The sequence below is a fragment of the Rhamphochromis longiceps genome, linkage group LG5 (assembly GCF_057381845.1).
Source record: "Rhamphochromis longiceps isolate RC_006_pf linkage group LG5, R_longiceps_female_GT1.1, whole genome shotgun sequence".
NCBI classification, from domain to species: Eukaryota; Metazoa; Chordata; class Actinopteri; order Cichliformes; family Cichlidae; genus Rhamphochromis; species Rhamphochromis longiceps.
In genome coordinates this window covers 40,638,633-40,665,721 of record NC_140561.1, presented here as the reverse complement: position 1 = coordinate 40,665,721, position 27,089 = coordinate 40,638,633, and the positions used below count along the sequence as shown (strand labels likewise).

The following is a 27,089-nucleotide window of genomic DNA, read 5'->3' as shown; positions in this document are numbered from 1 at the left end:
AAGATTTTCACCCCACACGAGCTCTATATGTTTTACTTTCATTTATTTAAAGGAGACCTGAGGCACCACCCAGATGCGCTTTAACTTTTTTAATGTGATAATATTTTGATTTCACAACTGAAGTCTGAGCAGAGGACTGGAAATCAGGAGCTTACACTCACATCCACATCAGGCCGGTCAGACTGTGTAAAGCCTGCCAAGTGCAACCATTATAATAACAATATACCAGATATATACAGAAAGCACAGAGCCTAGAGGTGCACTGCTTCACTGTGATTGGCAGAAAGATTCAAATATTTCTGGGAAGTCTTCAAACGCACACATGAGAGCTTCTGGAAAGATGAAGCAAACGCGGACGAAGCGCATTCATCGGACGCTGGATGAAACAAATCATCTGAAAGATTAGTCGAGCTTATAAACACGTCAATTAAAAGACAAAAAGAAATGTTTTGCTCATTTTGAGTAAAATTGTCTTCAAATCAGCAGTCAGATCAAATCGTGACCTTTACAAAATGTGCAAATCCATCTCAGTGAATAACTTCCAGCAGCTTGTTTTAGAACGACTTTATTTATAGCTTTACATTTTCTTGTTTAACTGTTGCGTGTGATTGCATATGTTTCTAGGATGTATTTCGAGGCTGGAGACCTTGGGAAGGAATCCTATTAGCTTCTCTAGTGGAAACCAGCAGTGATTCAGCTGAACTGTAATTTATTAGCTACAGAATTTCCAGCCTGTGTTTGACAATCTGGGTTACAAGAAGTAATTTTTCCAATGATAATGTAGCAATTCTTTTACAAAATGTGGTTACTGTGTTGAAAAGAAAGCCCACTTTTAAACGTCTGCTGGCTTTTGATGAAATGAAACCAAACCAATCAGAGCGTACGGAACGTGATCTGCTATTATCCCGACTTGAATGCCGCCTATTCATCAAACTTCACGGACCTTGACTGGGAGTAGAGAGCGCTCTGTGTGTGTGTGTGTGTGTGTGTGTGTGTGTGTGTGTGTGTGTGTGTGTGTGTGTGTGTGTGTGTGGAAGGCAGAAGTATAAACAGAGAAAGTCAAAGTCGGAGAGGGGAGTCGGTGGCAGAGAGGGGGAGACAGAGACGTTTGACCAGGGCAAATATAGTCTGTGATCTGCATCGGAATTAAAGGAATGACAGACAAGTGTGGAAGTTGTCTTTCCAATCAGCGCTAACCTTTCACAGACTGAGCTCACAGACATTAAATGCAAATATTTATTATGAGCATTAAAAAATGTCCAGTAATAGACTTTTTTTTTTTTAGTTACATAAATTAGATTAATTTGGTTTGCTGGTCTGTGCTGCAAAAGAAGCAAATAATACACTTACATGGAGACAGACTGTGCAGAGGTTTGGCACCACCTGGTTGTTTGTACTGGAGCCAGTTTGAAGAGAATAGTTGCAACTCTTAGAGGCACAGTGTTCCTTTACAAGCCTGAGACCACAGCTAGCCACGGGCTAACATCAGCAAGCCGACCGACACTGTAGGTACACAGCAGGAAGGTTATCATATAACCAAGTGCAGCAACTAAATTCACGATTAATTTCGCCATGATATGACGATATACGGGGTCATCTGAAACAGGAATGACTAGGGCATTTATCACATGGTCCATCCATCCACTCATCATGGTCTAAGTCACAGAGGAAGCAGTTCAGGAGACGCACAGATGGCCGTAGGTGTAGCAGCTCTACTCTGAGCCCCTCCTGATGAAAATCACAATCAGTTTTTTCTTTCATGAGCTGCCAGCGTTTGTCTCATTGCAGATCTTGGTTGCATTGGACTTGAATATTTTTCTGAAGCTGCTTTAGCCTCAGGTTTTGGTAATCGTCATTCCTTTAACTACTGGAGAGCGAGTTCAGTGCTGTCCTAACGTAACAGTCAGGAGCCTTCTGTTTGCAAATGGCCTCTTACATAAAAATGTGTGCTATGCAGAAGTGCATCTCACGTACTGTGCCACTACAGCTGTGACAACGCAATCCACAGATTACCTTTAATGTACTTCAGTAATCATGGCATATCATTTTAATTTACATCTGTTCATTTTCTAAGTAACTAAATAGATTTTTGGATGTGGAAGTAGTGGTGTGCTGGAGGTGGGTTGCAAAGTGGCTTGCAGAAAGCAGGTTCAGGCCACTGAGGGATCAGCTGATGTGGGTTTATCCACAGAGCTGCAGAGCCAGTCTGAAGTAACACTGTCTCATTTATTCAACACTACAAGTTTCAGTAGTGATTATTTTTGTGTGTCAAGCTTCTTTTTATATTTTTAATGACAAGAAACATGTTTAGTGGTGTTTGTTTTTTTTTTTGGGGGGGGGGGGGTCATTCCTTTTACCAGATGTCATGAAAAGCTGAGTGAAACTGGAGCTCCAGCTCTGATCTAACTGCCATAACAGCCTCGTCTGTTCCAAAGCTTAACTCCTGAAATCCAGCTCTTTAGAAATAAATCAATACGAGGACTGAGACGTGGTTAGGAAGGATAAAAAGGTTCATCTCTGATCATCTTTGTTTGCTTACATGTTTTGGTATGCATATCCAATGGGCTGCATTCATTCTACGCTCAAAAGCAAACATTAGAAATACTGTTTGTTTAATAAGACCTTTGTTTTCCTACAGCTCAGATGTTAAAGGGCTCGCGCTGACAGACGGTGGAAGGCAGCTCAGCAGCTGCATGCTGTTCTCCAGGCACACTGATGGATGTATCCATCGAACGGAAATACCTCGAGCCCTTTAACGACTAAATCCATCTGTTTCTTTTCTCTTAATCTCAGGACCTGACGGCCTTGGTAGCCAACGGCACGGTGACCAGCAAGCCTCCCGTCACTTTACGGTTGGTCATCCCAGCGAGCCAGTGCGGTTCCCTCATCGGCAAAGGCGGGTCTAAGATCAAGGAGATCAGAGAGGTGAGCCGCTCGACAAGATGAAGTCTCTGTCGTAAAATCGGGCATTGCAGGAACGTTTTCCACTTTCCAAGAAGACATCAAACCAGATATGAGTTACTGCTGATTAACTGCTGATTAGCTAGTGCTCGATGAACAAGAATGAAAGACCTAAACGACTTAAATATTGGCTCCTGCTTCTGGAAAAAAAAATACACACTTTATTTTAGATTTTTAAAAATCCATACACACTGTGGGAGCATAAGTGCTGGGCCACCGACACATGAGGCCTACAGGAGCTGCTGGCCATGGAAACCCACTGTGAAGCTCCCAGCCTGCAGTTTCTGTGCTGATGTTCATGCCAGAGAAGGTTTGACTCTCCAAGTCCTGTAGTGAGATGAAGGGCTTGGTTGGTGCCTCACATCAGGTCCGGTGTCATTTACACGAACTGTGAAGCGTCTGATGACGCAGAACAGAGCCATGAAAGTTTTGTGGCTGCAGTCAGGAGGTTGGTGGTTCTGTCCCTGTCTGCTGCAGTCTGATTGGCTAATATCCTTTGGCAAGATAAATTCAGATAAATTATCTCCAATGAAATGGTGAATGCCTGAAAGTTGTTCGTGGTGCTCTACTCACAGAACGCTATTTTATTCTAATCAAAACTTGTGAAGATACAAAAAACAAAACTACATCTGATGATAAAGATATCCTTAACAAAAATGTTTACCGAGTAAAATTTACATTTTTGAGCTCTAAAAGCCCCGTTCAGTCTGTCACCCATGACCCCAGATGTCAGAGAGAGGGAGCTGTTGAGTCTTGTCCTGTTTAATTTAGGATATAAACCCAGCACCGGCGTGGAACTGACTCGCTGTCTCTAATAGTCTGTTTGAGATTTAACCAGCAGAAAGTTAATCTGCATTTTACTGAGCAGAAGCTGCTTGGGCTTGTCTGACAGAGCAGACCCTGTTTGTAACAGGCTTTAATGGGCAGCTCTGTTTACAACCTGGGCACAGTGGAGAGAATGCAAATGAATGTTATTTTAGTATACCGTGACTGGCTTCTGTGCAAGTTTGACTCAAAGGTCATAAACATCAATCCAGCAGACAGGAAGACTCAAACATGAGCTCCCATATTTAGATACTAACTTTGACCCCGACTGGATGCTTGTCAGACTGAAACCTTGTGCAATAATGTGAACACACACAGTGTGAAACAAGACCTTGAAAACTTCACAAAGGCTTCAGTGTGAATGTTGGGTCGCACATCTGACAGCATCCGCCGCAGCATGAGCCAGCTAATTAAGGGAAAATGGTAAATGGCCTGTATTTGTACAGCGCTTTACTAGATCTGAATTCCACAAGCGCTGAAACTTTTATTCATTTCGCTTTGGCTTTCTTACTAAATATCCTGAAACTACCACTTTGAATAGTCTTTGCTTAACTTTGAGTGCGTGAACTTCATGTCTATTAATATACAATCTGACACGTGACCTTCTGAGTTGTCAAAAAACACTTTTTGGGGCCTCATGTAGCATCTGACAGCATTCTCTCTGCTTATATTTTTAGGGTACAGAATCACTGCTGTGTGTGTTTCTTTGTGTGTACAGACGACAGGTGCGCAGGTTCAGGTGGCAGGTGACCTCCTCCCCAACTCCACAGAGAGAGAAGTGACGATATCAGGGAGCCAGGACGCCATCATCCAGTGTGTTAAACTCATCTGCACTGTAATCCTCGAGGTACGTGAGTGAGGCCAAACAGGAAAACTGAGTGAAATTAACGAGAAAGTACTGTAGAAAATGTTCAAATGCCTGGTTTCCACAAAGCTGTGAAGTTTGGGGCTGAAAACCAGAGCCTGTGTGGAAACTCCAACAGCTGCAGTTCCGCTAAAGGCCACTCGGGGGTGGCTCCAGCAGTGAGTCAGTCCCCATAGACTCCCGTGTTAAAACTTTACAGCAGAAATAAACATGTTTACAACCTGGTACAAAAACCATTTTGGTCTCTATGGAGATTTTCCCTCTTCATAACATCATTAGGGGCGTGGCCTCTCTGACTAAGAGGTGAATGGTGACACAGGCGGTCATAGCTGCTAGCTGTCTGCTAGGCTTCACCTCAACTAACTGGAGTCAGCGAATGTGTTTGTGGAGCCTTTTAGAGGATTTTTAATTATCTGACCAATGATATGGCTGCTGTGGGGCTAGTTGTATTAACAGATCGTCCAAAAAGTGTGACCTCCTTCTAGGATTTTATATTTTTACATGGTGTCTGTGTTTGTGTGAGGGAAGCATGCAGTCTATTGATGTTGCTTGCTAACCTGATGACTTAGCAGACCCTAAAAAACCTTTTATCTGCAGAGAAATGAAATGCAAGGTGTGAAAAAGCAAGGCGTTAAAGGTGTTTGAGGCAGTGATGAACCTTCTGGCTCCATTAAACATGATATTACGTTAGCTAAAATACTAACGTTGAGGTTTTAAAATACTAGTTGGTGACATCAGAGTGTCTCCATTCATTGCATACAGTCTGTGGCTGATGCTCTGCAGGTTCATCACTGCCTCAAACACCTTTAACGCTGCTTTTTCAGCATTCCTGTTTTCACACATTGCAGCTGCTTTGGTGCACATTTCTCCTCAGTGCAAGTTTTTGTTTTTTGGATGTGTGCATTATCTGGTGGGTGGTTGCTATGACAACAGCCTTATGTGCCTTCATCCTTTTCTAAGCTAACCTTTACACCTTAATAATTAGTCAAAATGTCTGACATCATCTTACGTGATTAGTTCAAGGCTTTCTCTTCGTATCGGTATTTCTAGATTTGTCATTTTGTGACACGAGCATCATCGCCATCCTTCCCTGATCTATTATTACCATCACACTCGTGACACTCAAGACACAAAGCTTTTTTCTTCATCTGATGCAACCTGATGCTAATTTTGAAATAACAGAGCCGCAGGAGTGATTCTTTTAAAAATTTATGCAGCGGCTCTGTAATGATGCACACTCGTCTGCGCTTTATTACCACTACATTACATTTTTGTGAGATTTCGTGCTCCTTTCCAATAATCTTCAAAATGGAAAAAGTAAAATTTATAATTCATGATTGTATTATAATTAATCAGAGACTGCAGTCATTAAGGAGAGCACGTCTCGAGGATTAGAAGCAGAAACTGAGAAATCAAAGGCTTCAGGAGCTCATTGGTACTCCAAGCACCTTAATCTGCGATGAGAAAGGAGGAGCAGAAAAGAAATAAAAATGCTGACCTTATTTAAACTTCATTCACTTTCAAGTGCTGGTACTTACTGTCAATGTGAAGTTGCATGCCTCCATTCACACTTTGTTTGATCTCAGTAAGAAATCTTTTGATGTACTTTGGTCCTCTGATGGACTGTTGTCTCCCTGCCGTCCACCCTGTGCATGCTTGGAAGTGATGCATCCAAACAGCACGTTGGGATAAATGAATGAGAAATCTATTTTTCTGTGAAGTCCTGTTGTCGGACGTAGAGTAGAGGTTTCTGCTGCAGCTTCACTTTATTCCACGGTGAATTTAGAGGGAACGAAATCTCAGAACTCAACAAAAATGCCAATATAGACGGAAAAAAATTGATTCTGTTCATCTGGACGTAGTGTTTTCAGTCTCAGCTGACTGCAGGTTTTCCCAACCTTATATAAAGTACCTGAACTGCTCAGACAGCCAGCTCTCAGCCAAAGCGCCCATGTCCCCAACTTTAAGCCTTAATACATTTAAAAATAAAAAAGAGAAAGACAAACTATCCCACGTACAGTTGTTATATTATAAAGTGTAAATATGTTTGTTTGTTTGTTTGTTTGTTTGTTTGTTTTCTGGTGAAATTTTGGATGTTTTAGCACGAGAGTCAGTTAGCACTGCCTCAAGTGGACATTACAGGAACTGCATTGTTTTTGTACTTTTAAACTTCCTTTTTTTCCCTTTTTATTGTAAAAACTCAATCCATGAAGACAAAATATATGTATCACTTAAACTGTAAAGTAATAGTGGGGTACTGAGGTAGGAACAATATCCTCATATATTAAAGCATTAATCAGCATTGCGTCATTATAATGGCAGGTTATCACATTGTTACCAGGATATATTTCTGTCTGCCTCACAGACGTGTGTGTTTGCACATTTTTACCCCAGTTCTAGCCTCTTGTTACCCACTTACTTATATTTGAGTGCTGTTGATACTAGGGCTGCCACGATTTGTCGACAAAATCGTTGACGACTAATTCAATAGTCGACGCGTCGTTTGAACCTTGTAAGATCCTGAAAGACGCTGGAATAAGTAGTAGGATTTAAGAGGGTAATAACAGACTGAAACAGAAGATGGCAGCAATGCATCTACAAGGATGCCAAAGTTAAGTCTGGGAGCATAAAGAAGAATAATGTCCAATGCAAAATCTGCACAATGGAACTTGCCTTCCATGGCGGCACGACGGCGATGCACGAGCATCTGAAAAGGAAGCACGTCATGGCTTCTGATGACGAAGTGGTACAGTCATCTCAGTAAGCGAATTGGCTAGTTAGCTGCTAACATTAGCGTAAACAGCGAGCTACTTACTCATATTGATAGCTGTAAATGTTACGTTACAGTACTGCAAAAAAATATGTTCGTCTTCAATGGACTTTGTCACCAACAACTTGCACACATCGGCACACAATTTGGGGGCCTTTCGGTTTGTTGCTACAATCTGCAAATTTCACTAAAGGTTTAATAAACTATCATCTTGTCTTTATTTTTAGTTAGCACATACCTTAAACACTTCCAGCTGTAAGCTAATGATAGTTATATAAGATCAGATGCATGCTGGTGCAATAAGCTGTAGTTTTACGTCCAATGGATGCATGATCTGATTAGTCGATTAGACTAGTCGACTATCAAAATAATCGTTTGTGGCAGCCCTAGTTGATACAAGAGTGGGATGGATATTGGACATTACTTTGGAAAGTAAGCGATTTCCACAGATTACCTTCTTGTATCTTAATGCCCTACTATTACCATAAAAACTATAAGAGAAAGCATTTATAAAATGCACACATAAATGAAAAATATAAAGGCTGAAGTAAATATGAATTATCAACATGCAGGGCCCGTGATGTGAGAAATCCCAGTCTCTGGGGTCCACCGGTCACCCCCCCCCCCCACCTCTGTGCAAACTGTGAATGAGTGTGAGGGGGAATCCTGTTCTGCAAAGCCAAATGTTTTGCAGAATATGTGAAAACTTGTTTCATTTGATTACGTATTCATATTTAAATTGAGCGCTGACAGGTCATCATTAAGAATCTCATCAGCTAAAACAATTAGCCTAGACTCTCTGGGTGTATCCTACAACCAGAACTTAATGAGCTGCAGTGGATCGCAGCATGATGAATATGACATTAGTAGAGTGCCTGTGTAATAAAAGCGCTCAGCATGCAGCAGGAAAAGCCGTGATTCCCTCATTTCAACCGCATCAGCAATTCAGACAAACACAACAATCCAGCAGCACAGCAAGTTTAAATAAGAGCCACTTGGCTTTTATGATGTTGTGCAGCAATAATGAAATAAACTCATGTTGCTGCTTAATGTCCCTTTGATGTCTCCCTGTTGCACCAAACACACAATAAGATAAAAATGGATGAAACATTAGCCGACACTTGATGATCAGTCACTCAGAGAATGTACTGTACAGGCTTAATAGGCTTAATATCCCAAATTAAATATAAAGCACGGTTGTTTCCCAGCCTCTGAAGTATTGAACCCCCTTCTGCTTCTATAAAAAATGATAGTTTTCAGCAGCAAAACTTATCACATATTAAATGATGAGCTTTATGCATTTAAAGATCTATCTCGTAGTCTTTTTAACTAAATCCTTCCAAGTTGGAAAAACATAAAAGCATATCTGTAATGTTAGAGGTTCTGCTGTTCTCCTGCAGCCAGAACTGCCATCCACTATTTTTTGGGTGACCACAGTTGGTGCAACTATCAGCAATCAATCAATTTAGTGCCCTTACTATATAACCACTGATGGTTTTTGCTTAGATTATGGCATCAGTGAAGTGGACCTACCACTCCGATGTCGTCACTACTGTGTATTAATGTGTATGTCCAAAAAAAAATCCCCCACTGCAAGCTCGGGTCCTCAGCCAGAGGCCTGGGAGCTCTACTGGACAGAGATCTCGGATGTTGTTCCTGGGATCTGCAGGAGCCACTCCCCTAGCTTTGGGGTCACTGCACCGAGTGCTGCGATTACAACGGTTACCTTCACCCTCCGCATCTTCTTGAGCTGCTCTTTCAGCCATTGGTACTTCCCAGGTTCTCATGTTCCTTCTTCTTGATGTTGCTATCACTCGGTATCGCTACATCTATCACTACGGGTCTCTTCCTCTGCTGGTTCACTACTACACTACAGTTCGTCTTGTGATTGGAAGGTTGCCGGTTCGAGCCCCGGCTCGTACAGTCTTGGTCACTGTGTCCTTGGGCAAGACATTTCACCTACCGCCTACTGGTGTTGGCCAGAGGGGCCGATGGTGCGATATGGCAGCCTCGCTTCTGTCAGTCTGCCCCAGGGCAGCTGTACCTGTAGCTGCCTCCACCAGTGTGTGAATGTGAGTGTAAATGAATAGTGGAATTGTGAAGCGCTTTGAGGGTCTCGAAAAGCGCTATAGAAATGCAATCCATCATTAATTATATCATCAGTTATATCGTTATTGCAAATTTTCAAATGTATATCGTGATAAATATTTTTGGTCATATCGCCCTGCTCTAGTGGTAGTAGGGACTGTCCAGATGTCACATCTTCTAGTAGACTTTCAGAGGATGCTTCACGTAGTCTTCGTAATCGGCCAGGAGGATCCAGGGTAGAGCTGTTATCCATTATCTCAGGTCAGCCGCTCTCGCACTCAAGGCCTTCAACGCACCAGTTGTTCTTGGGGTTTGGTGTACAGTCTCAGAGGGTAGGGCTGATGATATCTCCCACCTCAAAAGTCAAGGAAACCACAGGACACATCCAAAAATGTTTCATCACAACGCTGGTAAAATGTTGCCTTGGTGGTTAAAATTTAAACAGGGTAATGACAAAAAGTACCTTTAACCCATATCGCAAGCTCATCCCTAAACTAACCAAGTAGTTTTTAGTGTTAAACCCAATCTATTAAACACAAGCGCCTCAATGGGGAGTCAGATTTGTAAGTTATTATTCCAACACTCGCCTTCCAATGTTTCAACACTGATTTCATGCTAAAGATATAAAGCAGCTGGTTTTGCCCTTGAATAACAGTGAGACACACACACAATGGTAAAACACAGCTCAGCACTACAATTGACTTTCTATTGACGTTGCTTTCACAGATGCCAGCCAGTGTTGGGGAGTAACGGAGTACATGTACCAGCATTACATACTTAAAATACAAAATATGAGTAACTGTATTCCGTTACAGTTACCGTTTAAAAAGGTGGTATTCAGAATACAGTTACTTTGTTGAAATAAATGGATTACACGGCGGTCTTTTCCTGTTTCATATGCTCGGCTGTGTCCTCTCTGTTTTTGGTAATTCCAGGCTGGTGGAAACCCAAACAAAACACACATTAAGAGGCTCTGATGTCTGTGTCTCAATCTCATGGCCCATGTCTCCTCTACTTGTGCCCCGAATAGTGATGTGAAGAAATATTTTTAAAAATTATTATTCAAAAAATGATTTAATATGAAGGCAATAGGCAGAGTGTTACAGGCATCGCCCTAAAGAAAGTACGAGCTGTCACGGAGCAGAAACGGGAGCTGGAAGCATGTAAATATAATAATAACCACTGCAGCCAAACAGAGAGCCTGACGAGCCCAGCTGTAAGTAAGCTGTTAAGACTCGACTGTACGCTGCGTTTGTGTTTTCCTCCGAAATAATAAGTTCCAGAATAGTTTTCTACACGAGATCGCTGCAAAAAGTGCAGCCTTACCTAATGTCCACCTACTGTTACTCATTTATATTAAGATTTAAACATCTGGTTGGTGTTGGTGTGGAGAGTAACCTTCAGTAATAGTAATAAATCACACAGCAATAGGAGATTCATGTAGTTGTAAAAAGCATGATAATATAAAAAGTAAGTATATAAAGTATATATATACATAAAGTAATCCAAAGTATTCAGAATATTCGTCATATAATCTGTAGTGGAATACATTTTAGAGGTAACCTTCCCAACGCTGATGCCAGCACATAATTGGACCCCATTATTTGCCACCACCACCTTAAGATTCTTCATATGTTTGTGCCTATAACCTCACCTCTGACTGTCTTTTCTTTATCTGTAGTCTCCACCAAAAGGAGCGACTATTCCATACCGACCCAGCCCGACTCCGGGAACTGTACTGCTGGCAGGAAACCAGGTAAGCTGTTGGAGAATGATGGTAATTAACATCCTGCTGGAAATCATGTACCACTGTAAAGGTCCTTCAGATGAACCGTAACAGGGAGCAAAACATAAAATGTGCAAGACGGCAGGAAAATGATAGATGGAGCAGACAGAACAAAATAATGCAGGTATCCGGTGATGAAAGTAGTATGAGAGTGGCAGAATAAAGGAAATGATTAATGAAAGCAGAACAAACAGATTTATAGACGGAAGAAAATCAGGTAACAGAAGGAAGCATGAAAGGAGGAGAGGCAGAGATGTTGGTGAGAGAGGCACGGGCGGACGGATTAATGGGTCAGATAGACGCGTAGATGAAGGGGATTTAGGGAGGTATGAAGAAATGATGGATGTATGGGAGTACTGAGGAAGAGATGGAGGAGTGGACGGATGAGTGAGTCGATACATAATTTATTATTCAAGAATATGCTTTGGTTTGCAATTTCAGTGTCAGACAGAATACCCACATGGTCGCTTACCCTCTTATGTTTTTTCCATGCACAGACACAGTCATGTTTCCATCTTTTCAGAGGAGATCAAACTGCCTTACTTTAATTTCCTGGATGTAGACTAAACTTAATCTAGAACAGCAATTTCCTTCAAATGGCTCAACAGGCAACTTTTGGTCCTCACAAAAAACCGAGGTCCCCGCAAGTCATTAAATAGATTTATGTCCCCACAACATCAGTAATACAAGTATGGATGTGTACACACACACAGTCCACTTGCTAAGTTGTAGGGTGTAGGCGGCTCCTGTCACACCAGTTCAGTATGATAAAATGATGCTTTTTTATGACGACTCACAATTCTTAAGTATTCACTAGAGAAAACATTTGTCGCTGCTGGAGAGGAAACCTTGGTTTGTCTGTGTTTCTGTGAATGAATTTGTTGGATTGGAACGTTTTCACCAAATTCTACTATATGAGATTTTTATTTCCAGACCAGATTGTTATCTCTTCCAGGGAAGTCATGTGATCATCCATTTGATAGCATCCTTGAAAGGCTGGGGACGGATTTGAACAAATATGGGGACTGGTTGAACTTGATTCACTTTTAGATACAATCTGATTCTATAACCAGGAATTTGTGGAAAATGGTTTTTGTTCCAAAATAGGGCAAAACTTTGCATCATGTAAGATCAGATGGACATCTATCAGGTCATTGGTGACCCATCTAAGGCTACGATTAAGATATTGTTTGTTTGTAGCTGAACTTTTCCTTGTTTGGAACACCTCATAATGGAAAGACACTGGTGTCAAATATATTTGAGTTCAACTTAAAACTATCTTGTAGTTTCTATAAATTTGCCTTAGACATGTTTGGGCTGGTGCCCTGGTGCATATTACATGATCGGTGATCTCAAAATTAACTTAGATTTTCCTTCAAAGGTCTTAATATTTTTTACAAAATGTGCATGAAACACTTTATTTTGTTGTGACATCTTTTATTCAGGTAAGAAAAACAAGGTTGCACAAATAGGATGCAATCTGCAATCGATGTAGAAAACCTGAAAAATGAAATTAGATGTTTGTCTGCAGATTCGAAGGTAATCAGTGGGAATCCACCTCGTAGTAAAAACAAAACAATGGATTTGCTGTCTTAAAGATAATTTAAAGTAAAGATATAATAAGAAACGATGCTTTTTGCCTTCTTACCACTTATTCTGCCAAGATGCTCTTCAGGCTGCAGGGATTGGTTGTCAGTATAATCACATCAAGTCCCATTTCTGACGATTACACTGTCTATTGGGGATCTTCAGATTAAACCAATAACTCATTGTAATAGATCACCATGTGGAACTGATTTAGGTAATTGTATCATGGTGTTAGAGGATTATAGTCAAGGTTGGAAAGGAAAATCTAGATTATTTATTGATAAAATCAACAGGCCTGTGCCTACTTCTTTTATAAAGGCGCCTGTCCACTCAGTTTGGTTGCCGGGTCTCACGCCTGTCTGTCTGACCACCACGGACCACCGAATTTCTCCGTCTACACCTCCAATTCTCTCCCTCCTCAACCACCGGACGAAGCCCCCAAATGTTAAGGTTCAAATATTGAGGAAGGAGAGTACAAACAACCATGGTCCAAGTGCTTGGTCAAACAATTGATTTTAATTAAATACACGCGTGGGAAGACCAGCTCCGTTCGCAGACAGCGCTGATTTCCAACCAATCAAAGCATAAACAGATTTTTTATACCATCAGGGTTTGAATTTAATGACGCCCGCTCATGCGTCATCAGATAGAATATTTGCATACGTCAATTCAAAACCACAATGACTTTTAACACAGTTTGAAAAGGAACATTGTCTCTGTCTTCATGGCAGATGTTTCCTGTCAACCCGCTTCTCCAAACCCGCAGTTACAAGACAACATGATTAACCTCTCACCTATAAATGATTCTCTCTAACTGAGTGTGTGTGTGTGTGTGTGTCGTCCTTAAATGCTCTCTCATCTCACCCGTTGCACTTCTGACTTTTCACCAGAACAGAGGCTCATCCTTACATGTAATCCTCAGAATAACCTGCACTTAGACCCTGCTTTCGGTTTCAGTTCTGCAACAGGCACACTCTGCAAACCTGCAATTTCCTGTCAGCCTGTGGCTTTCTGAAAGACACACACTGTTTAAACATCTGAATGCAATATCAATACTGTAGATTATATTATTAATCTGGACAATAGCAGCAAAATAATTTCCCTGATCTCCACAAGCCTAATAATGTTTCTCCAAGTGTTATTGAACAAAAACAGCACATATTTTACTTGTTTGCATTTGCAGAGTTTACAAATGAAACTGTGACATCTACTAAAATAAATGCTCAGTGATGCTGAGCGCCATAAACCCCGACCTAAACGTTCCTGCATTTACAGAAAGTATTAATCGACAGAGAAAAACATGTTCTGGGTAGAAGTGGCTCAACATTTAGCCCAAGGCTGCTCCAGTGTAAACACAGGTAGAGGATTTTATATCTTTCTAAGTTTCTTAGTCCTGGGGAAAGTCCCTGCAGTGAAATGACAGCTAGAAGCACGAGAAGCTGCTGTTAAGACTCTTTGTGCCTCTGCTAGCTTAAGTCTGGGAGTCTCTTGGCCCTTTGACAGTCAGTAGAAACACATTTATGGCCCTTTGTGAGTCACTGTGTTACGGCTGTGCTACAAAATCTCTCTGTGTGTTTCTTTAAGCGTAACCCCAGAGATTCCCAGCGTACCGCAGTCACATCCTTCCCGTTTAACCCGTTGACCTTGTAAAGTTGTTCTTGTTGAGCTTGGATTACACCACTGTTATTGACTCTTATCGACAAGGCACAAACTGGAAATGTGGTCGTCCAGATTTCTAAAGAAACTGAAGCTACAGAAGCACAAGCAGCATGTTTCGTTCCTCAGAATCATCCAGATTCTGCTACATTTAATTTTTCATCAAACCCAACACACCAGAGGAAGACAGCCTGAAGATGCTGAGTTGGGGCTAAAAGCTCACAGGTCAGGCAGTGGTGACAACAAACATCTCTCCTTCTAGAGACCCAGTTAGCATGAATGCAGCCTTCCTGTGTGCTGATAGGTTGATTTGGCTTAGTGACAAAGAACAGCTTCATGGTTTGTAGCATTTGGTGATTTATGAATATAAAACAGAAAAAGACTTCATGATAATCGACGTGATTGTTAAAATTGAAACAGCCTCAGAATTGCGAGCAAGATCATTTTGCACTGAGTACAGGGAGTGCAGAATTATTAGGCAAATGAGTATTTTGTCCACATCATCCTCTTCATGCATGTTGTCTTACTCCAAGCTGTATAGGCTCGAAAGCCTACTACCAATTAAGCATATTAGGTGATGTGCATCTCTGTAATGAGAAGGGGTGTGGTCTAATGACATCAACACCCTATATCAGGTGTGCATAATTATTAGGCAACGTCCTTTCCTTTGGCAAAATGGGTCGAAAGAAGGACTTGACAGGCTCAGAAAAGTCAAAAATAGTGAGATATCTTGCAGAGGGATGCAGCAGTCTCAAAATTGCAAAGCTTCTGAAGCGTGATCATCGAACAATCAAGCGTTTCATTCAAAATAGTCAACAGGGTCGCAAGAAGCGTGTGGAAAAACCAAGGCGCAAAATAACTGCCCATGAACTGAGAAAAGTCAAGCGTGCAGCTGCCAAGATGCCACTTGCCACCAGTTTGGCCATATTTCAGAGCTGCAACATCACTGGAGTGCCCAAAAGCACAAGGTGTGCAATACTCAGAGACATGGCCAAGGTAAGAAAGGCTGAAAGACGACCACCACTGAACAAGACACACAAGCTGAAACGTCAAGACTGGGCCAAGAAATATCTCAAGACTGGTTTTTCTAAGGTTTTATGGACTGATGAAATGAGAGTGAGTCTTGATGGGCCAGATGGATGGACCCGTGGCTGGATTGGTAAAGGGCAGAGAGCTCCAGTCCGACTCAGATGCCAGCAAGGTGGAGGTGGAGTACTGGTTTGGGCTGGTATCATCAAAGATGAGCTTGTGAGACCTTTTCGGGTTGAGGATGGAGTCAAGCTCAACTCCCAGTCCTACTGCCAGTTTCTGGAAGACACCTTCTTCAAGCAGTGGTACAGGAAGAAGTCTGCATCCTTCAAGAAAAACATGATTTTCATGCAGGACAATGCTCCATCACACGCGTCCAAGTACTCCACAGCGTGGCTGCAAGAAAGGGTATAAAAGAAGAAAAACTAATGACATGGCCTCCTTGTTCACCTGATCTGAACCCCATTGAGAACCTGTGGTCCATCATCAAATGTGAGATTTACAAGGAGGGAAAACAGTACACCTCTCTGAACAGTGTCTGGGAGGCTGTGGTTGCTGCTGCACGCAATGTTGATGGTGAACAGATCAAAACACTGACAGAATCCATGGATGGCAGGCTTTTGAGTGTCCTTGCAAAGAAAGGTGGCTATATTGGTCGCTGACTTGTTTTTGTTTTGTTTTTGAATGTCAGAAATGTATATTTGTGAATGTGGAGATGTTATATTGGTTTCACTGGTAAAAATAAATCATTGAAATGGGTATATATATATATATATATATATATATATATATATATATATATATATATATATATATATATATATATATATATATATATATATATATATTTGTTTTTTGTTACGTTGCCTAATAATTATGCACAGTAATAGTCACCTGCACACACAGATATCCCCCTAAAATAGCTAAAACTAAAAACAAACTAAAAACTACTTCCAAAAACATTCAGCTTTGATATTAATGAGTGTTTTGGGTTCATTGAGAACATGGTTGTTGTTCAATAATAACATTATTCCTCAAAAATACAACTTGCCTAATAATTCTGCACTCCCTGTATGCTCATCTCATGCTTGCATACTTTAAGAGCCACAGAAATAATAAGTTCACTGATATCATTGAATACTAAATGTGGATATTAACTGTTATGAGCCTGATATTTGTCACCCTGGTGTTGTTTTTGTAAACCAGAGAATTGAACTGAATGAAAGCTGAATGATCCAAATATTCTGACCTCGTTTGCCCCCAATTAGCACTTTCTGCTCACGCATAACAAAACCAAAGTAGAAAAATCCTGCACGATTTCTCCCTGTAGGGTTTTCAAAGTACCTTGAATTCTGAAAAGTTTGCTTTGAAAACTCTGATGCTTAATTGGTTGCAGAAATCTTGCCGTGTGCGCTCAGGCTCGACGGTGCATCGGAGCTTAGCAGCGCGCAGGTTGTCATTTGGTCAGTCCGAGACCTGCATGATTTTTATTTTTCCCTAAGAGAGTGGCACAACTGAGATCTGTCTGTACTTGGTCACACATCACTGGACTGCAGCACAGATTGTTTGGAGATTGACTTGGACGTCTCTCTGCGTAGTTGTCTGGGGCATTTGGTTATTTGTGGATGAACTCTGAGGCGCTGCTGCAGTCAGCGGTGGGACAGTTTGTATTTCATCAACTCGAAACCCTAAAATCTCATGTAAAGTAAAATCAATGCTGAAGAAGATTCAATAAAACAAGGTCCTTTATAACTTTAGTGCATCAAAGTTTTCCATCAGCACTTTAGTTTAAGTGACAGAGACAGAAATCAGTCGTTGTGTTTGCTTGTTATTCTGCAGAGCTGCATATTTGAACAAAAGCTCAAGCTAGACGGAGTCTAAAGAAACCCTTTCATGTCCTCAGTTTAACGTTTGGGGAAAGCTAGTTTACTATAAGCCAAGATCAGTGAGATTACTACTGCACTGATGCTTCCTACACTGATTTCCAGTGAGTGGCAGGTTGCAAACTTTAGACACAATTATGACATCTTAGATTAGCTTGTCGGACCTCCGGTCACAACATTACGTTCATTCAGTTTTATTTTTTATACCTGCAAAGACAAAAATGATGGAAGCCCAACAAGGTAACAGTAGAGAGGAAAAACATCCCTTTTAACAAGAAACGAATAATAAAAACATTGAGACAGAGATGGTTCGTTTACCAGATGAATAAATTAGATGGAAAAATCAAGATTAGTTGTAAAGAAAACATTTGAGAATAATGGAATCAAATCATTTTACAAATACTCCATTAATCACAGCCTTCAATAACCAAAACATGTTTAAAAGTGTGGAACTGTGAGTAACTTCAGACACAGAACCTCAGACTGCAGCGTTTTTGGTTGTTTGTACACATGCGTGTGCAGGACGTGTTAATGCTTCAGTACATGCCACTTTATTTCACTACAGTCTACATGACATTAGCAAAGTACTGCAGAACCATCTGCTTCACTTTCCACCTCATTTACAACAGAAAGAGGCCGGGGCGCTGTATAAGAGCCAAGAACCAATCACTAGCTGGCGTGAAATATTAATATTTTAAACGAATGGCGTTATTAGTGCTGCGTAGCAGAGGAGTAACATTGAAACGTCTAGTTGGCCGATCGCACACGTCACTAAAGCGTGACGTCGCTGTTCCGTTTCATGCGTTCCTTCTCCGGTTTTCAGCGTCGCCACCTTGAGCCGGCCGTTGGGGGGGGGCTATAAAAATAAGACTGATGCAAATTGAATCTCAGCCATCTTGTTAAAACAAATGACTTGTTAAAACAAGTCATTTCAGTGCATCTCCAGGCAGTTTGGCCTTTGGAGACGGTCTCAGCGGTCTGACAGCATCGGCACACCTTTGGCGTCACGCTGCCTTCACGCTGCCACATGGCAGTTTTCTTTCAGAGAATGATAAAGTATTTATTCTGCTCCACTTCATCTTCTCATCTAGCAGTAAATGGGAAACTAAATGAACTCTTGATGGTTTCTTACTGATTTCTGCTTCTCATTGCAGAATCACATGGAAAACCTGTTTTTGTTACTTGTTCTGTGCGTCTGGTCTTTGCTGGCTTTACCTTTGCTTTTCAAAATGTCTTACAAATAAATACACAATGACTCTGAGCTCTTGCAGCAGCAGAGGAAACACTTATGTAATCAGCTGAGTAACACTGCTCACATGAGGTTAAAGCAACTTACAGCCGATTCAGTGACATAAAGAAAATAGTTTTTAAGGACACTCGTAAAATTAAAGGCCACATTTTTCTTATTAAATTAACACAATTATTGCTGCTTTTACAGTTAGTGAGACATTGTTGGTATAATGCTTTCATAAGTATGATAATAATTGTTTCTTTATAAGGTAAAAGCTGGGATCAGTTTCAGTTCCTTTACATAGTCTTACTAACTCAAGTTTAATAGTCTCATGAGGTGACTGTGCATGACTTTAATTTCTAGGGGAGATTTGACCCAGCTTGACATTAGTTAGTGTGTAACAGTGTCCACGCTGCATGCCTCACACAGGTTTAGCTGTACGTCGAACAGCTGTGGCGATGAAGGATCCCGAGCCGCTCTGCAGTGACCAGGTTGTTCATGTTTGATCAGTTCTGAGCTCTAACCGTGGCGTTGACTCTGCTTGTGTCTCTCTGTGCCGGCTGAAGGTGTTCGAGGCTTCAGACTTTGGCTCTCACCCCCTGTTCTCAGTGGCACAGGGAGGAGTGGACCTGCAGCAAGTGAGTATGGCCGCCTGGGGGCAAGGGTCGAGGGTCAAAGGTCACTGCATCACTGCCTTTGTTTCCATCTACCAACGAGCTGCTTTGACTGGAAGCTGGGCTGGAAAGATGGAAACATTTAGAGCTGCAGTCAGCTGCTCCAGACTGAAATGTGTTCACTATACGATGTAATGAGAAGCCCTGCAAACATTTGTAAAAGTTTAATGATTTAATTTTGCGAGTACAAATATATGCACTGCTCAAAAGATTAGAGAACACACTGAAAACACATCTATCAGCACTGATATGGACTCAGCGTTAGGAATGAAAGGACCTGCACAGCTCTGAAAATCAAAGTGATGATGCATCAGGCTAGCCACTGCAGCAACTCCAAACGGTACTCAGCAGTTTGTCCACGTGCTTGTCTTGTATGCTTGTCTGAAAATGGCGGCGCATGCTCCTAATACGATGAACGGTGTCCTGGGGGATGTCCTCCTAGATCAGGACAGTCTGAGGGGCAACCTGGTGACATCCAAGAGGTCTTCTATTAGATTTAGATCAGACGAGCCCGAGGACCATCGGTGGCATCGATTCCTTCATCCTCCAGGAACTGCCTGCACGCTCTCACCACATGTCGTACACCAGTCGTACACCAGGAGGAACCCAGGACACACTGCACCATACCTGATGGCAGTCAGGGTGCTGCTGCCTGGCCTGTACAGGCCTGTGCGTCCATCGCTGATTGACCACCAAACACTCACGCTGAGCGATCTTACAGACATAACGTTCTCCATGAGAGCGTTCCACGTCTGTCACGTGTGCTCAGGGTGAACCTGCTCTCATTTCTGAGAAACTCAGGGCATCTGCTGTGGACCTGCCACTGCTGGTATTCTACGGCCAACGGGGCTCCGTAGTCCCGGGCCGAGAGCACAGGGCCTACTGATGGCCCTCAAGACACAAGACACACCTTCATGAAGTCTGTGTCTGATTGTTTGGTCAGAGACGTTCACACCGGTGGCCTGCTGGAGTTCATTTTCTTGGGCTCATCCTGTTTCTGCACGGTTGAACCTGCAGCCGTGTCCCACAATCTTTGGGCCATTTTGGGAGAACGCCTACTGGCTGCCCCTCCCTGAGCCTGCTTCTTTTGGAGCACCCAGTGCTACTCATGAGAGATGACCTGTCATTGGAGGATCAAGACAAATAAGGTCCCAAACCTTGGGTTTGGCTGCAAATACTAGTAGAAAGGAGTAGAAAAATCTGACTAAACTAAAAGATTTGACAAAGTTTCAAACGTGACGTGTTTGGCAAAAGTTCATAGAACAATATAAAAGTTCCTGAAAAACTCTTTCAAGTGTCTTTATTTGCAAAGTCCTCAGTTTGCTGTTTTATGCAATTCTATTCACATAACTCGAATTTTTCTCAGGATAATTATGTCGTTTTTCAGCTGCACTCAATTTGCAGATCAAACCCTTTCTTCCCATTCGGTCCTCATTCCCCACACAATGCAAAAGCTCGCCTCCTATTTATTCAGATTTTTTGCTTAAATGGTTCATCGCCAACACACGCCAGTGCTTTGTTTCAGTTTTCGCTCTAAATCAACAGATCTTTTTGTTTCGGTCGGTCGTGTGAGGCAGGTAAACAACCGCCTCCCTCGGGCCGGGGAGCGAGCCAAAGGACCCGAATTCAATCATGCTGCTGCTGCGCTGCAGCCGACACTGGCATCGTAAAAACAGATGGTCAGTGCGGTCAAGGATGCCAGATTAACACCTCTGCACAGAGGAGCTCAGTAAACATGAATCTTCTTTTTCACATTAAAAGCAAACAAAATGCAGGCGCACGATAGCCGAGGCTGAGCGAAGACGAATGCCGTGGAGAAAAAGTACAAAACAGGCAAAGAAAAACACGGAATCGAGGAGGAACAGAGACGTGACGAATCGAGACGGGAAAAAGTAAGTGCAGGGAAGGAGAGGGAAAGATGAAGAGACGAGCGGGGATGCCGAGCAGCTCCTCCTGGCCAGTTTAATCGCCGTTAAAAGCTGAGAGGGGTCGGCCTCCTCGCTCTCGGTGCTTTCACCTCCCAGGAAACGCATCCGTTAACGAATTTTCCCCCGACTCATTGTTTGCTCTGAAACACAAATGAAGCAGGAGTGGAGCCTGTGAAACAGTCGTTGGCTATAATTGCGAGGATGGATCGGGGAATGCACGGGTCATTTTTTATGTGCTTGTATCCTAGAGGGCTGCCATCATGTTCACAGTCCTCAAACAGGCTTAAAAGTGGCTTAATGAATCCAAAACGTACAGCAGGTGGGAAGCTATCAAAAGCACAAACACTCAATACAGCCTCATTATTCTAATGCTCAATAACAGCTGTCCTGCTTTGCAGCAGCTGAACCAGAGCTCCACGGTGTGTTGATGTGCTGGATATGTTGAGTACCACAAACTTCCTTGAGACTCTAATGGAGTCTCAGAGTTGTTAATTAACAACATTTCTTCATCAAGTTACTCGTAAACTCGATGCAAACATCACCGAGTTCCCTCAAAGAGCGTTTTCTGATGCACATTAGCTCTAATTAAATGTCGTTTCTAGGAGACAGACACACACCTGCAGTCTGGCACGTTAAAGCAGCTCATGAAGCTCACCTGCAACAAAACTGCACGTTTAATCACATTTACAGGAAAATATCATGTCTCCAGCAAAATACCTTAAAAACACAGGTATTAATAATGACCATGATTCATACAATAATAAAAGAAATGATGCAGCACCATCGGGGATGGTGATTCTAGTCGATGTTACTTGGATGCTGGTTGTTGAGGCTGAGGTTTGGAGATTATGAGCGGTGCCTCGTGACCGGCGGTCATTGCCTGAACGAGCAGAGGTCTTTGCATCGAAGCGGGTTTCAGGACTTCAGGGTTAACCCTGCGTGCACATCACCATGGTAACTTATGCAGCTAACCTGCTCTGGAGCGGACTGCGTTTGAGAGCAGAGACCAGCGGGGGTGAAATCGTTGTCAGTTTCCTTTTACAGACCTGTGAGCACAGACAGGCTTTGTCTGTCCTTCTTATCAGTAAGAAAGATCAAGAAATCTGGTTTTATAGATTTAATATATCCATCCTTCCGTTCTCGTCCGCTTATCCATATTGGGGTCGCGTCGGGAACGGAGCCTTTCTCAGAGTTAATATAGTTTGGGGGGTTTTCTTTGTTTTCCCCGTTGGCTGCAAGTAATTTTAAAACTGCTCTGGACCTGATGTCATATTTGTAGTAGTCCGAGGATAGATTTGAATTCTAGTTTTATATTTATCCTTGGTTAAAAACACAGGTGTGGATATTAATTTGATGGAGTAAATGGCTGTTCTATGACAGCGCGGTGTGAAGGCTCAGGACCTTCAGACAGGCTTTGTAACTGTAACACACCTTTCCCCGCCTCACTGACCAGCGTGCACACACACACACACACTGCTGCAGTATGTTGTTTAACCTCTTTGTATTTCATATATCGTACAGCTTTTGTAAGTCGCTCTGCTGGCCGTAGGCGGGTTACACCATCACTGTCATGTGACAGACTCTGCTTCTATTTACCGTTTTTAGTAACCGTATTTGTTTGACCGCTGAGCCTCGTTGTTGCTGTGTTGAACCCGCCTCATGGCCCAGGAGTTCACGTTATTCTTGACTTCATGTTTTGCTAACAGCACCTGCACCATGCAGGAAGTGAGCAGATAGCAGATTTTGGCCATTAATCTCTCCTAAGCTGTTTTAGGACAGCGTGATGAATAGTCTGCGAGCTGGCAGTACATCAGCCTGTAGGTCAGGTTTATGCACGTATGTTAAATCCACTTTAATGTGTTTGGGTTTGTTGTGTGTGTTGTGTGACTGTAACTGAAATTATGTGACTTACTGATCTGGGCATAATTTCTGAGCTCTTATCGTCTTGAAGTGTATCCAGATTTTCTCACATATCTCACGTGTACTCGTGCATGAATCAAACCTACAATCTGATAAAATTTTGCGCCTCTTCTACGAGGTTTTTTTCCCCCGGTGAGCGCTGGTGCATAAATAGCTTCATGTCAAGGGCGCGGGTGTTCAGACCAGACGTAACGGTCTGAGGTCAGGTTGTTGCGGCCGGTGTGTCGCCGTCATTAGCCAAACGTCCTTCAGCCAGACGCTGAACCCGCCATCGCTGCGTCGTGTTGGCTTAAAAGCGGCCTCGGGCCACGTTGCTTCTACATTTAAAATTCTTTCATCCAGCAGAGCCTCTGTGAGTGATCATCTGAGGGTGTGACTGCAGCGGCTCATGGCTTCATAAAAGATGCACACATCCCCTCTCAGCGTTTTTAAACGGTGTTTTTCCCGTCGTCACCTTTGCCTTTGAAACCCAGATCCACAGTCGGCAGCGTCTGCCCGACGAAGCTGAAAACCTCGTGGAGAAAAGCAGAGACAAACACACGGTAACCTCGGAAAAGCAATTTAGAGGAATGAACTTCTCTTTTCTTGTTTGAGCTGAATGGAGTGAATACAAGCTCGGCTGCTTCACTGTAAAATGTTCTTCTGACTCGAGGTAAATTGAAATGATTACCACAATAAATGAGTTTTTATTTTCAAATATGATTTTTATATTCTCGGGCTTCTCGACATCCAGTATTTCAGATTTTAGTCCGAAGAAACTGCTGGTGGTGTGAAAGTGCTACATCTTTAGCAAATGGTGAATGATCTCCTTGTTTCTTAATCGGGAAAAGGATTCAAGCCAAAATCAATCGTAATTAAGCCGTGAAACATTTAGAATAAAGTCTCTGGGATCAGCGCGAAGCATGAAGTCACTCAGCAGGTCGTGTTGTGTGTTAGAATTTACCATTGTTGTTCTTTGCGTGTCTTATTCACACTATAAGAAATGTTTAAATCTGATATTAAAGTGGATTTATTCAGCTTGGACGCCCAAGTTTGTGAATGAAATAACTTGAGAAGAAAGTCAACTGGATTTTAAAGTTGATGAACCATAAGTGCGTCAGGAGGCTGAGACAACAACAGCTCAGCCCACCTGTGGGTAAGACCTTGAGCTTGTGAGAGGCAACCAATCAGAAGAAAGTTTGTATTAAGGGGGAGGAGCTAAAAGAGCTTGCCTGAGTCACAGAGATTGGCCGAGTGAAACTGGTCACAGTGAGGATGCTGCACCAAAAACCTCCTGTGGTTGTTTTTGATCACCAGACACTAACTCGCTTTGCTAACTAACGACCGAGCGGCAGCTTGTCACAGAGAGGACGTGGAGAAGGTTTGCCTTCAAAGTAAAAGCTCGGGCCTCAGCCTGAAACCAACACATTTTAAAATGAGCAACTTTTACTTTGAAGATAAGTCGTCTCTGTTTCCAGTTGGCATCACGTTCTTCGTTTGCTGAGCGAGTAGGTGGCAAATGTTTGCAGACGAGTCTGCGTCTTCCATATAAACTAGAGGTAACCATGGCAACCTGTTAGTGACCAAAGCAGTCACAAGGAGGGTTTTGACAGCAGTTTCACCTAGCAACAGCGAGCAACAGCTAGCAACAGCTAGCAGACGCTCACCAACTGCATGTCTGTTGTTCTGAAAGTAAAACTCCCTGTAAATGTTTTAAAACAGCGTCTTTGACACGTTGTTGTGTTGGAGCTTCGCCACAGCTCCCGTTCATCATCCCGGCTGTGTGATTGTACTAAAACTGCAGTAAGTAAACGGACGATTATAAAGAAGCAGAAACCAAAACAGAGAATCTTTGTGAGCCACTGATCTGGAGACAGATCCACGCTGGCAGCAACACACACAGGTTAAATGGGATAAAAGCTTTACATGATCCAAGTTAGCCAAACTAAGCTCACTGACTTCGCTGCAGATCAGCTGTTTGTCCTCAGAGACACAGAGACAGCGTGGCTCACAGACAGGATGACAAATAGGACTCTAGAAACAACACAAGTGTGCGAAGTAGAACAGAAGAGCACTTTACTCCATCACACTGACAGGCCTGCACGCCAACTATAGCTAAGTGGGGTGTGTGTGTGTGTGTGTGTGTGTGTGTGTGTGTGTGTGTGTGTGTGTGTGTGTGTGTGTGTGTGTGTAGCTAGCGGAGGCTCCATGGGACGGATGGGAGGAGAGACGGAGGGTTGAAGTGACAGGTGGGGGTGAGACGAGGAGACTGGGGGAGGAGAAATGAAGAGAAATGTAGAAAAACCTCGTCTTTGGTAACAAATCGATAAAAAGACGTTTAACATCGGAGGATCGGTCGCTCTGCTTTGGAGTGACATCAGTGTCAGTTTTGCTGTGAAGAATATTATCAGAATATTGTTACTTACATATGGGATTGATGATCGATCAGATCTTTTACACTCCTCTCATGACTGTTAGGTCCACTGATCAGCAGCTTCCCGATTGGCTCGTACGAATGACCGGACAGTCTCAGTCTCAGCTCCGAAACTCTTGAATCGTCTCCGTCCTCACGTTATTTCAGAGTTTTCTGCAGGCTCAGGATGTCAAAGTAAAGTGACAAAGTTTTAATCACCACACAGTGAAGAGTTGAACAGTAACCGTGGACTTGTCCTGCAGAGTTTTGTGTCAGACAGGAATCACCTCAGCACTCAAAAGCATGACTTGATTTTTGTTTTAATCAGAGAAAGTGATCATTACTGGTTAAGATGTGGCCACAAATCACTCAGAAGAACCAGGAAGCTGCTGGTACTCATCACGTGACTGTAGGGAAGAGATGGCAGGAGAGCACGAAGAAAGACGCAGAAAAGGATGTGAAGGAATGTTTGAAACGAAGAGGTTTTAGAGAAAAGAGCTGTGATGGAAGAAGCAATGGAGGGAGGGTTAATGCAGAGTTCAGTGACAGCGTGAGGAGATTAACGCCTTTAATTCATTATTAAGGCTGCAGAGAGAGGAAGAGGAGGCAGCGACTGAGAGACGAAGAGGATTCGTATACTGCGTTTGTGACGAGTCACATCATGATTGCGTCTCTCGCTCTGGTGACAAACTCATCTGCAGTAGTCATGGAGTCATTTCTGGGATTAAACGTTAATCTTTATTTCGAGATTGCAGCTGTGAGGATTTCTCCGGTGGGATAATTAGCTGTGATAACGTGTTTGAAATGGCATTAAGCATGTTTCAGTGAGAGTAAACAACGAGTTTTTAGAGGAAATTAGTACGAAGCTTTTAACTAAATGCAGGTAACGCAGGCTGTTTGGAAAAGAGGTGCTTAAAGCAGTGAAATCTGGATTTCCGTGTGTTCATCGTGGAGCCTGAAGTCGATGTTACCAGAATGGCTAAAATGTGCCATCGTCAGATTTTAGCTTAGGTGTCAAAGAGAAGAAGACAGTTTAGTGTTTCTGTGCAGGTCGATAGTCTAAGGAGCTTGGAAAGAAAACCATGTCACCTCTGAGACGTTTCACCTCTCATCTGAGAAATGGTGGTCTGAACATTCATGGACTGAAGAAGTCCAGTCGCGTAAATGGTAAATGGTAAATGGCCTGTATTTATATAGCGCTTTACTAGTCCCTAAGGACCCCAAAGCGCTTTACATATCCAGTCATCCACACATTCACACACTGGTGATGGCAGCTACATTGTAGCCACAGCCACCCTGGGGCGCACTGACAGAGGCGAGGCTGCCGGACACTGGCGCCACCGGGCCCTCTGACCACCACCAGTAGGCAACGGGTGAAGTGTCTTGCCCAAGGACACAACGACCGAGACTGTCCAAGCCGGGGCTCGAACCGGCAACCTTCCGATTACGAGGCGAACTCCCAACTCTTGAGCCACGATCGCCCCACGATCGCGT

The 27,089-nt window shown here is 42.7% G+C and overlaps 1 protein-coding gene across 4 annotated transcripts in view; it reads left to right on the top strand.

Moving 5' to 3' along the window:
• The window catches only part of pcbp4 (poly(rC) binding protein 4), a 204,873-nt gene that overhangs the window by 144,856 nt on the left and 32,928 nt on the right, over positions 1-27,089 (top strand). For 3 of the 4 annotated variants that reach the window (XM_085407699.1, XM_085407698.1, XM_085407700.1), the window contains 4 exons: positions 2,794-2,925; positions 4,505-4,633; positions 11,191-11,265; positions 19,248-19,319. In XM_085407699.1, coding sequence (XP_085263825.1) covers positions 2,794-2,925; positions 4,505-4,633; positions 11,191-11,265; positions 19,248-19,319 — 408 coding nt within the window. The remainder of the gene's footprint in view (positions 1-2,793; positions 2,926-4,504; positions 4,634-11,190; positions 11,266-19,247; positions 19,320-27,089) is intronic. The other variant, XM_085407701.1, reaches the window with a different exon arrangement.